Below are 13,143 nucleotides of genomic sequence, written 5' to 3'. Positions count from 1 at the left end.
GATTGGTGTTGGGACCCGTCTTGTTTAACATCTTTGTCACTGACATGGACAGTGGGATTGAGTGCGCCCTCAGCAAGTTTGCTGATGACACCAAGCTGTGTGGTTTGGTTGATACGCTGGAGGGAAGGACTTGGGGGTGTTGGTCGAGGAGAAAATGAACATGAGCCAGGTTCATCGTGCGCTTCCAGCCCAGAAAGCCAACCATATCCTGGGCTGCATCAAAAGGAGCGTGACCAGCAGGTCGAAGGAGGTGATCCTGCCCCTCTACTCTGCTCTCAGGAGATCTCACTTGGAGTATTGTGTGCAGTTCTGGTGTCCTTAACATCAAAAGGACATGGAACTGTTGGAACAAGTCCAGAGAAGGGCCACGAGGATGATCAGGGGACTGGAGCACCTCCCGTATGAAGACGGGCTGAGAAAGTTGGGGCTGTTCAGCCTGGAGAAGAGAAGACTGCGTGGAGACCTCATAGCAGCCTTCCAGTATCTGAAGGGGGCCTGTAAGAATGTTGGGGAGGGACTCATCATTAGGGACTGTAGTGATAGGACAAGGGGTAATGGGTTAAAACTTAAACAGGGGAAGTTTAGATTGGATATAAGAAGGAAATTCTTTCCTGTTAGGGTGGTGAGGCACTGGAATGGGTTGCCCAGGGAGGTTGTGAATGCTCCATCCCTGGCAGTGTTCAAGACCAGGTTGGACGAGGCCTCGGGTGATATGATTTAGCATGAGGTGTCCCTGCCTATGGCAGGGGGGTGATCTTAACGTCCCTTCCAATCCTAACTATTCTATGATTCTATCATAGTGAGGATAGTAGTGTTGATTCCTATCCTTAGATACATCCTTTGGGGCTGCAAGGAAGCACCTCCTGTCCCTTTGGTGTGTACTACCTGATGCAAAGAACTGAGCAACATCACATCTCCCACTTCATAGGAACTTGCCTAGTCTTACCAGGCTATTCAAAGGTTTAATGCAGGGCAGAAGTTTGAGAATGGAAGGCTGGAAAGTACTGTCCATGCCAAGTATGGTACACATCAGCTTTGACAATCCAGTGTCTCCAACTGGAAGGGGGGAATGCATATGCCTAGGCATTGTGCATGAAGAGCCAAAAGGAGAAAAGTATCAGTTGTTTATCTCATCTTATACTGAATATGCCCTGAAGGATGGCCACAGAATGGCTGTCACCACCTCTGACTTGAATAAACAATTTAGGAAGGTCCATAAATGTTCACTGAAAATATACTTAGGAAAAAAAAGTTAACACTGAACAGACAAAGAACTGGAGGAAAGAAATTCTTACCAAGAGTATGTTCACTTGAAGTCTTGGTTTGAGACTTGTACAGGTGTTTTAAGATGTAGCCAGAATAAATCCAACAATATTTATTAATTATACAGTCTATACTGTTGCATTACTTAGATGTAAGTAAGAACCTGAAGGGCTTTCATTCTTTCAGACTCTTTGCTGAACAGCTGTATTAAAGATTTACAAGGATCTCATGCCTACCGAAAAGACATGTCAGTCAAACATAAAACCACCCTCCTGCTCAAAATTGCTCCTTGTTTCATGATCTGGTGTATTGAATTGCAGCATTAAGTAGGACTGGAAATTTCACACTGCCATTTTAAGTGAACCTCTTTCTACCTAATTTCTTCTGAAGCTTACCCTGAGAACATTTGACAGAACAAAAATGATTACTCTGTTTAGAGAGTGGGAAAGCAATGTCTACAAAGAGGACTCGATGAAATGTTCTCAAGGGAGGGATCCATCTGAATGACTTAGGGCCTTTTTGAACTAAGCTAGTATTCTAGCTTTTGAAACTACTCCCAACAAGATTAAATCTGTCATGAATTAGGTCATCAAAAGAGTTCAGCAGGTTTCCCATGAACAGGTTTTCACGCCTAAAATTAAATTATTACAAAAATTTATTTACATTTACTCAGTGAAAATAAAATTGAGTATTTGGTGCTTTTTGTCTCCTAAATTTCAAAATAGCAACCATTTCTACATTATTCATTTGGGAGTTTGTTTAATAAGCATACTAAATAGTTGCTATTTGTATTGGGGTTTGCTGTTTTGGGTTTTGTTTGTTTTTAAAGGCAGACAGCTAACCTCATTGTTAAAACTTCAGGGCATGTAGAATCCAGTATATCTCTAAGTAAGTTTCTCAGGGGTTAGTTAGCCTCCTTGCTAATAAGCTGAAATTTACTTTCATTTTAACAGCATCTTGCCCAGCTTTAGGACACAATCTTCTTATGCTTGTGTCCAATAAAGAGCATTTCTATCGGACATTTCCCCACAGCTACGAGCTAACACTAAAGATGTTAACTAATTCTCATGCATTAATCTTTTTTGTTTTTAACCTCTTCAGAAAAGTCTTCTTTTCTGCTAAAGCCTTTTCAATTTTAGCATCATTGCAAAACAAGCACTGGCATCAGAATCAGGTTCATTATTCCTATGTAAGCACAGCAGCATAGCTTCCTCACCCCTAAGTCTGCTTCCTTCTTGTCTGACATCCCAATCACTAGCTGTTTTTAACATAAAAACCAGTCCTAAACATCTACTCACTCACTGTAGTACCCTCTTCCCAGAGTCTCTGGGGTTTGGTTTGGGTGTTTTTTTCAATTTCTTTGTTTAAAATGCTGTCCTTCATATTTGTGAGCATAATTTACATTTTTACTTAAGTATGAGTTTGGATTTTTATGTACAGATACATTTTAAAAGCATATGGCAATAATGAATTCATACTATCATTATGCTATGTATGTATCATTTCTAAAACAATTATTTTAGGTTCCCTCCCAGATAATTTATATAGATATAGAGCAACAAGTCAAGAAGATGCTATAATTACATCAAGATATCTGGTCACATTGATTTCCAATGGCAGTAGTGCTAAAAAGCAGCCTTGTTTTGGTTAAAAACTCAATGCTAAAACACATGAAATGCAAGATCTGTGATAAACACTTATTTTTCATAACAAAGCAATAGGAAACAAGAGGATTTTACCACACTTACTCAAGACCTGCATTGACCATATAGATAATACTGAACGTCATGTTCTGCAGAAATACTCTAGACAATAACAGAATAGGCTGTTGACATCACTTTTTGTAATGAATACAGCATTTTATAGCCATTTTAATTAATAGTATGAATATTTTAATGACATTTTTAGAAGTACTTACAAAGTAAATTTTACTGATTGGTTTGGTGGTTTTGGCTATGTTCAAGTCCCTCCCATATGCATCTAACATTTTAAGATTTAGTTCTCTCATGTAAAACAAGGATTGAAATTCTGCAGTATATAAAAGGTATGAGCTTTGATCTGCAACAATTAGGATGCTTTTCATGATTATATTTAAGGAACTTTAAGTTGATGTAAACATTCTATTTAATAGTATTGCTAATACAGTGTTTTATATCACAAACGTACATGGGTCTTCTGAGCATTTTACTACAACTATGGAAAAAGTAATAAAAATAGAACAATAAAAATCAATCTTAAAATGGTATGCCTCTGTGGTTTATGTAAGAAACAGCTGTTGCTGTTAATTAAGAAAATGCACTTAAATGTGCATTTTGTCTTCAGATCACAGTTTACTCTTTGTTATGACATATCTAAACAAGAAAATGAAAGTTATTCATACTGAACAGACCTGAAATAAAGAATGATTATGTATTCCACTGCATTGATGATCCATATCCACAAACAAACAATGTACTTGGAAGTGTTTGATGATAAACTGAAAAGCAGTGTTTTCATCTCAAAATATTATGCTTTCAAATATTTTTCAAGGAGGTTTTCAGAAATACCTGCTTGAAAAATAGTGCATAATACCAAAGAATACATAAGTAAGTAAGAGGTCTGTATGTTTAGTATGTTAAGAAAGAAGCAGGAGAGGCAAAGACATTTTATACGCTAATAAAATATGGTGCTACATCCTACATGCAATTGAACACAGCTATAAAGACCTATAATAAACCTGCATGTTCACTTAGTGCAAAAAATCTTTAACTACTAAATGTCATTTTTAACAGTTTGTGTACATTTCGACATTAAAAACAACTTATTATTGCACTTAGAATGTATCGTTTAAAGCTGTCTTGGTTTTAAGAATAAAAAAATAAATGTAACAAGTACAACAGAATCATTTGAAATTTAGACTAATTCACAATACTGTTCCAAAGTCTTACTGTCAGTACAATTTCCAAACTGTCAGCTCTTCTGAGGTTTAGCTGAAAACAAACACACACATATACATTAATAGTATTGCCTTCAACAAATAAAAAAACCCCTATCATTCAGCAGCTTTACTTCTGAATGTGTTTGCACTTGGAGCTGAGTTTGCACATATTCAAAACCTGAGCCCATCAAAAATTCCATCCTTAATGTTCTTTTTTTTGGCTACTGTGAAAAGGCAAATGCAAAAGCAGGCGACTGTTCAAGCTAACTGAGCAGACTAGGCTATTTAGAGGAAATTAAACAGATGGTTCATAATTTAGCTTTCTAATGCAAGATGATTTCAGCAGGAGTTAAGGGAATTAAAGATATGCATATTCATGATACAGAATTATAAAAGACTGTAAAACAGTATGAGAAACTTCAAAAATCACATCAGTCATCAGAGCTACTACATTTTCCAGTATGAACACCCGTGGCTGTTCCTGCATTGGATGAACCAAAAAAGTTATTGAAGAATCCTGGGTCAGTGAACCAAAACCAGCTTTCACACTCTCAGAAATAGGTTCTGATGAACTAAAAAAATACTCTCTTCACACACAGAATCACTACACATGTACACACTAATGCTACAAAACTTCAAATACCTTGAGAATGTGGCTTGAAATCAAACTCAATGACTCATAAAAAAGTTCAACGGTATAAAACCCCATATGGCAGTTTTGCTATTTGAGCAATAGTTGAAGACTTCTTCAGGATCATGTAGTATCTTCAGCCAAAAAGTACAAGTCTAGCTTCAGTAGAAGGTGGCCGGGCTGGTGCAGGAAAAGAAAGCATCAAAACCCAGATTCCATTTCTTTGACTGGCTTTTCTGTAGTGCTGGACACCAAAGCACTTTCATTTTCCAGCATTTTCTCAGTAGTTTCTGCATCAACAGGTTTTACTCTTTCTTTTAACTTCTGCCGTTCATGGACCCAGGGGATGAAACATAATATAGCTCCACCAATAAGGGGAGGGACTCCAGCCAGGTAGAAGGCTACATCATAGCTGCCAAGGTGATCATGCAACAAACCTGTAAAGACAGGAAGTTACCACAAATAAGTAATGGGGCCTTGGGAATCTACAAATACGTATTTTCTTTGGATTCAGAAACTTGAGAGCTGGCACAGATTATTATAACCACTGATAAGACTTCCTGATGGCCAAATGTAGGTCTATATACACTGAGAGGTACTCTAGAGTTGATTTAAAGATTCCAGGTAATGAAGAACCCAGTGTGTCGCCACTCCACTGCTTAATTACCACCCATCATGGAGACATTGTTGTGATACGACGACGGGTGATGGTTTTAAACTAGAAGAGGGGAGATTCAGACTGGATGTGAGGAAAAAAAAAAAAAAAAATCTTTACAATGAGGGTGGTAAAATACTGGAGCAGGCTGCCCAGAGAGGTGGTAGGTGTGCCATCCCTGGAGACATTCAAGGCCAGGCTGGATGTGGTTCTGGGCAACCTCACCTAGATGAAGATGTCCCTGCTTATTGCACTGTCACCTCGACAGCACAAAAAAAATGTGAGGTCCTCAATACAACTGTACTCCTTTTTTGAGGAATGCTTTACACCTGCATAACTTAATAAAAAAGACTGAAGCAAACTTCGGAGTAGTACATGGAGAGTATTGTAGTATTATCTAAGTTCCATAAATTAATAAACCATGAGCAGTATTTAAATTCACCATATACTCTGTAGCACATACTGAGAAATCTTCCAATTTAAGTGCACTACATACTATGTAGAATGGAAAATACAGCCAGAAAGACATGCAACCATAGAAAACATATTAGCAGCTACAGACAATAGAATGGTTTGGGTTGGAAAGGACCTTAAGATCATCTAGTTCCAACCCCCCTGCCATGAGCATGGACACCTCACACTAAAACCTCTCACCCAAGACTCCGTCCAACCTGGCCTTGAACACTGCCAAGGATGGAGCATTCACAACGTCCTTGGGCAACCAATTCCAGTGCCTCACCACCCTCACAGTGAAGAACTTCTTCCTAACACCTAACCTGAACTTCCCCTATTCAAGTTTATGCATATCTGTTATGTTTAAGCATATCTATACTTACCCGCAATGGGTGGTCCGACTGTCATAGGTATTGACATAAGTCCCAGTAGAAACCCTATGGCCTGGGAGACATCCTGAGCCCCAACAAGTTCAAAGGCAATAGGAGCCATAATGCATATGAAGCACCCATCAAACAGGCCCATTAAGAGACAGACAGCAATGAGACCTCCAAAGACATTGCACAGTGGAATCATCATAGACATCAGGCCAATAAAGAAGAATGAGGCCACCTAAACATGATCAAGGAGAAACAAAAATATGTTGCATCAAATCAACAAAGATTAAGGCAATAGGTGGGCTTTCCTACATTTGTAGTGAATTAAGCTGTCTGCCTGTATTTACTTTAAAATAAATGTAAGCAGAATCCATGGACTACCACCATCAGAAGTTACATACCAAGATAAAACACACACATACAACTGTCATAACATGCAATCAAAAAAATTCCACTACCCATTTCACAAGTTTTCAAAATGCATTTGTAATGAACTATAGTGCAGGGATTATGTAAGGCCATTTCTTGTGCACCAACAGTTTTTGAAGTTACTCTCTGCTTGTTTCACAAATGAAAGCCACAAAAATACCAGAAGTTTAATACAGCTAATGCACTATAATTGGACTCATCACTGTTGTAATTAAAGGTAAAAATATCAGTATTATGAGTGATTACTTCAGGATGCTTGTCAACAGAAGTGTAATGTGGAAGTCTCATTTCAATTTTTCCATGTATTTTCCTGTACTTCTGTGGCCATGCATACTTACAAAGACTTTATATTTTAATCTTAAATTAAGATTGTTATGTTTGTTGTAAATTAAAGGAATAAAACTGTCTTCCAGCAAAATAAAGCTGAATTAGAAAGAAAACAAAAAGGTAAAGAGTTTTGCTTGTGCACCATCCATATGTCAGGACAGGAAACTGATGTCCCACCTAACTGCGCAAACATAGTTTCCAAACAAGACATATGACTTGCACATGCAGACCACTAAAGAAAAACATTGTCACTTAAGAATTACTACACATCACAATTTTTTTTATGGATAAGTGACATCAAAAATTACTCACTAGAAAAAGTCTTCAAGCAGAGAGATACATGAAACTTAATTTACAGGACAGCATAGCAATTCTTTTAGTTAATTTATTTGTAATGCAGTTATCTGCATTTTCACTTTTCACCTTAAAATTGACATTTCCTAAAAGTGTAACAATGGGTATTAAATCAGCGTGAATGAATGATGCACAGTACCAGCCTCTCATCGGAGAATCTAAAGTTACCTAACTATGGTAACAAATGCTCCATCTTCAGAAAGGTGGCTCTCCTGTAAGAATTGTTTTCCGTAATGTAGTACAGGTAATAGCCATTAGATGTCTCCCTTGTTACTCATTTTAAATAACAAGAACACCCAGCGGTTGACAACGTGCAAGTTTTTAGCTAAAGCTTTTCCAAAAATCTACATGAACACTGCTACATTCTCAAAAAATATCATTTATAAGTGTGGAGGGTAAAAGTGTATGCTCTCCTTCACCTCCAAGCTTCAGCATTTCTGGAAGCTGGGCCTTTTTGCAAGTAACCCTCTTCATTCAGCAAAATTTCCTCAGCTCAGCACCTCTCACTTTCCCATGGCTTTATCACTGTGCACTACACACCGAGAGCATACTTAACACTAAAATATCATCTATCAAGAAGAGATCCAAAATCCTTAACAGGAAAACATGACCAAAGTACAAAAGCAAAAAAAAAAACCCAAACAAACAAAAAAACCCACCCAAAAAAAAAGAAAAAAATTGTCTGCAACCATTATGAAACCATGGGATAAATAAAATAGGGAAGCAGAATCTAGAGAATTCCCAAAGGTCTTCTCAAATGCTAATGGTTAGTAATTCCTTACATTCCAAGCTGAAAAAAGCCAGCATGTAGCAGACATGTTTCCTTAGCATTAAAAACATAAAAAATATAATTAAAAAAAAAAAAGAATTTTGCACCAAAGGCTCCTGGTATCAAAGCCCATACATTGAGTTTCCTGGACTTTTGATGTTTCTCAAATTTGAGTCTCCAATTAGTTAATTCTGCTTACTTAATTGTACCTGCAACCAAAGCCTTCAGAATATTGTTTGACTATTGCCATGGAATGCTGTGAAGACGTACCTGTAAGTAAACTTTTTTTGCACCAGGAATATAATCTGCAACTCTGCCAAAGATCAATCTGCCAACTCCTGAAGTAATGCCCAGACACAGCAGAAGCACTTCTTGTGGCACTTTGTCACCAAATCTCTCTTTTACATGCTGCATCTGTTTAAAAACGGGGTTAAAAAAATAAATTAGCTTTAGAATTAAAAGGAGGATAAACTTCAGAAAACCTGAGTTAAACAGAACTAATCTGTGAATCTCAGACTTACAAATATGGTTACAAATGGTCAACTAAATTACTCTGCTTTTACGGATTTTAGAATAGTCTTGCACTGGCTTAATCAGTATTAAGTGCAATACAATAAAACCAATCTAAGCCACATTGTTGCTTTATTCACAATTAGGAAACTTAATTCAAGAAACAATATGGCTGCATCTAACACCAAGAAAATTGAATAGAGCCTGAGGTATTCTCCTCAACCCCATTTAATTTCCTAGTCACGCATTTAATGTAACGCAGAATCCACAAGGGCTGTCTAGAACTGGCTGCTTCACTGGCTGGGGCATGCTCTGAGGTCTGAAGGCACTGAATGATTAATGAGTATCATTGCAGTCTTGTTCTGTGCATTAAGACAGAGATACATGCTACCAAGCTTGTAAACATAGCTCAGGGCAGGAGCAAGAAGCAGAAGGGCAGAGTGTTGAAGGCCAGATGGTGCAAGTAGGAGATGCCCCCCCAGACTGCCTCATCCTGACATGCACAACCACCATGACATCCAGGGGCAAGGAAGAGAGCAGGAACTACCTGCAGTGCCAAACACAATAGCAAGCACTTGCAGAAGAGGGTGCAGTTACAGCAGCACTGAATAAGGCAGGCAAAGAATGATTTATCAGCTATTCCAACCTGAAGAACTAAAGTATTGACTGACGGTCTTGATAGTAGGTCATCAACTATAACGTGATGAACTACCAGTGTCAGTAATTCTAACCTTTCAAGTGTTGTTAAGGAAAAAAAAAAAAAAATTGGTTCCACAGCATTGGTTGGTTGTGGGTTTGTAGTTGTTATTTTAAATCAATGATGAAGGCCAGAAATTACTCATAAGAAAGATTTTTTGCACAATCACATTTTGAAACGCACATGGCAATACCAAACATGCCAAAGTGTGTGTTAGGAGATGCAAAAATCATTTGTGTAGTCTTGCAGTCTCTGTGCTCATACCTAGTTCCAAACAAGAAACTGTAAAGACTCGGAGGTGTGAAGAAGCAAAAAGAAGAGATGGATTTTAAGTAAAGATGTTGTAAAAACATTTGAGAGACCAGGGAACAAGAGGCTGACAGACCTGGATGGCAAAAGCCGCATACCGATTTTGTTATTAATTCTGATTATGTGATAATGTGTTGAACTACAGAACCCTTAATATTGCATCTATAAAATCTCAAAGTCCAGTTTTAGTAAATACTTCTAGAGCAAAACAGTCAAGATTCTTTCCTGGCCAGAGCCTTAATATACAAGCAGAGCCTTTCCCCCCCGCCCCCCTTTCTCCAGCAAACAAGACATGCTGAGTGATGGTGATTTTCTTAAGTATAAAATCAGCTGGGTTTTGTTTACATGTCACAAAGTCTATTGAATCCAATATTAATTTGTCCCATAATTGATTTTGTCAGAAAGGAAATAAAAAAAATAAGGGTTAGTGGTTTCGTTTTGGTTTTAAAAAAATAACTGCTAACTTTAATTGAGAACACATGCTTGCTCTTTCTATTTTTTAGTTTGCTTTTTCTTTGCTTTTTAAGACACATTTGGGAACAGAATATTATTTTGCATCTGGAATGATATTTCAATATAAAATATAAGTTGTTCTATTTATTCCCTTTCTGTCAAAGAGGAGAAGAGGAAAAGCGGACAGTTTTCCCACCCTTACCTATATGTGCCTGTCAGAACCTGCTGGCTCAGCCAGGAAGAGAAGCCAGGGTATTTTCTGCCATTCATGTCACCTGTTCCACTTCCATGTTTCTGCAGCCTCTAGCTTGTTTAATTAGCAGACCCAATTCACTCACTCCCTGGAGTCTTTTCAAGAGGTAAGATAAAGCTCTCCATCTAGGTAACTCTTAACCCTGCATCTGTAACCGAGTAGGATTTCTCAAAGGAGCACTCAGGGTGAAATGCAGTCCTTTTAGACAAGTGGGAGAAAATAACCACTACTCATCTCAATCTTCAAATATATAAATTAGAGGCTTCTGGTTTTTTTACCTTTCACCCCTCTCAAGCACACCCTTACATTAAAGAGAGCTTCCAGCTAAATGTAAGGAGGGGGGCAGTAGGCAGTGGCATAAGCCACCAAGATAGTTCAGTCTCCAGAGATTTTCCAGACTCAAGTGCACAAAGCCCTGAGCAACCTGTCTGATCTGAGAGCTGACTCTCGTCCTTAGCAGCATCCAGTGATCCAGTCACTGAGCTGTAACAGCAGTATTATTAACTGAATATCTGAAAATGCAATGATTCAGGATTAATTCACTACTGTAAGTGCTAACTCATTATGGTCTTACAGACACTTCTTGTAAGAATAGGTTAAATATATTTATAATGAAGTAGTTCTAATGAGATTCAGATTTCCACATATTTTCAGCTGTCAGAACTACTCAAAAATCCCATGATGGGCAATTACTTGTGAATCTTCCCAGGCAACATTTCATGCATTAACGCTCTCGTCATTGCAGAGCTAAACAGGCTGTAATTAAATGACTCTAGGCATTATCTATGTCTATCAGTCAAATGGGGACCCAGGCACACAGACACATCGAAAGCCAAAGCATTTCCCTATGGGTTCCGCCTGCTCTCATTAACATAGCTAGCTTTTCACTCAGAGCTGCGTGCATGCCTAATGGCAGGTCTGTTCCTTCCAAATGTAGAAAAGGCGAGAGCCAACCAGTCCAGACTAGCACAGCTCCTTTACTAGTTTTAAATAAGCTGTCCTTGTATAATCCAGTTTTCCAAATCAAGACATAGACAGTGGACAGTATAACTGAATGCATCCTTGGCACCAGCATTCTACCTTATACCCTTGCTCTCTTAATATCAACATAATGCATACACAGATCTCCAAATTCTCGTTATTGTTAGGATGAGACTAGAAAAAAAGATTGACCACTTGGTAGTGACTGACACATATACTGTCTTGGCTAACCTCTGTCCATCCAACTGAGACCCAGATTCTGCCAAGATCTTCCACATACAATGTGCACACATTTCAGTTGTCTTCATGCACTAAATCAAAGAGAGCAATCTGAGCGTAGCTGCAGTTCCTTTTTCCAAACACAAAGAACTTGAATCTGAATAAAGCAGTAAGGAACGAATAAGAAACAATTCTCTCTGTCAACTGCTTTCTTCCTATGTATATTCCATTTTAGGAATTTCCACTCAAGTAAAGCTTTAGTAGGCTAAATTCAATGCAATCTCTTTCTCACTGAAAGAGATGGCCAACAGCAATATATAGCGTAGAAAAGTTTGAGCACACACAAATCACTATTTTTAAGTCCTGATGCAAATCCTGATGTCTGATACTTTCATTCACAACCAGTGCAAGGATAAAGGAAACATTTACAGAGTACTGCTGGTACCATTCATAAATCAGACATATCATTCCTAACTGCTCCAAACTAAGTTCCCTGAAAGAGTGGATGAGAGTTCTTTTGGTTCTGATTTTTCTTTCCAAGCCAGGAAAGTAATCTCCCCTGAAGTATAAGCACTTGTAATATCCAGAACAAGAATAATGTTTTTTCCAGTACTAATTGGCCCTCTTAGCCACGCAACAGTTTCAAATCCAGACACTCAAAATAATTCTAGACTTGTATAATGTATGAGACTTGGCCATCACTCTAGGCACGGCAATATCTCCATAACCTACTGATTTGATTATAACTGCCATGGCTTTCAAAAACCCATTCAGTATGACTAGATGAGATGATGGCTTTATTCCATCACTCAAGATATTTTTTTTTTCCCAAGCTGTAAATGCAGAAAAGGCAAAAAACAATAATAAACTAAGTGCATGTCCACGTAAGAGTACTGGCAACTGACAGGACACAAGTGGAATGGGCAGAAGGATTATAGTGATGTTCATCTTCAAGAGTGCAATTAGATCCTCAAAATTTCAGAAACATAAAAGCTTAGGCTTATTTCACTCACATCCACTGATAAAAACAACCTCACTGATGATATACAGAACTTTCTGTGCTGTTAGTGCCATCACACAGCAGCCTTCCTTCAATGAAGGAGTCAACCACATTCTTGAACAAGCTGATTCCTTCAAAGGCCTTGAAGGAAAAAAAAACACCATCTGGTGGCCTTGATAAAGATCAAGAAATTTGCAGTGAACTGACCTGGCAGACTGAAAGTTTCAGGATGGGCCTAAAAACAAGGTATAAAGTAACTCTGGACAAATCGCTGTTTATTCTTATAGATAAGGACTCACCACAAAAATGAGGGAGAAGGAAAAAAAACATAAAAACTTGGTTGCCAGAGAACTGTATAATACCAGGCACAGGAAAGATAATTCAACACAAATACAATTCTGGTCCAGACTCCACCAAAGAATCTTTTGCTGATGATCCAAAACCTAGAGAGCAAACCGGCAAAACTCCTGACTCCTGAGCATTTACTGAAACAAAGATCTTAATGTTAAGAGACATAAAATAGCAATGTTAAAACCTAATGTAGAT

At 38.1% G+C, this 13,143-nt stretch overlaps 1 protein-coding gene across 1 annotated transcript in view; it reads right to left on the bottom strand.

Annotated features, from left to right (window-relative positions):
• Positions 1-3,217: 3,217 nt before the first annotated feature.
• Positions 3,218-13,143, bottom strand: part of SLC16A10 (solute carrier family 16 member 10) — a 72,157-nt gene continuing 62,231 nt past the window's right edge. Inside the window, exons 4-6 of the mRNA XM_057413242.1 lie at positions 8,446-8,589; positions 6,303-6,531; positions 3,218-5,248 (exon numbers count right to left, since the gene is read on the bottom strand). Coding sequence (XP_057269225.1) covers positions 5,013-5,248; positions 6,303-6,531; positions 8,446-8,589 — 609 coding nt within the window. The 3' untranslated portion in view covers positions 3,218-5,012. The remainder of the gene's footprint in view (positions 5,249-6,302; positions 6,532-8,445; positions 8,590-13,143) is intronic.

Source organism: Pezoporus wallicus, unplaced genomic scaffold (assembly GCF_028554395.1).
Source record: "Pezoporus wallicus isolate ANWC-B61680 ecotype Strahan unplaced genomic scaffold, APGP_CSIRO_Pwel_v1 contig_7505, whole genome shotgun sequence".
NCBI lineage: Eukaryota > Metazoa > Chordata > Aves > Psittaciformes > Psittacidae > Pezoporus > Pezoporus wallicus.
Note: the sequence above shows the minus strand (reverse complement) of the source record. Positions and strands in the feature narration are given on the sequence as shown.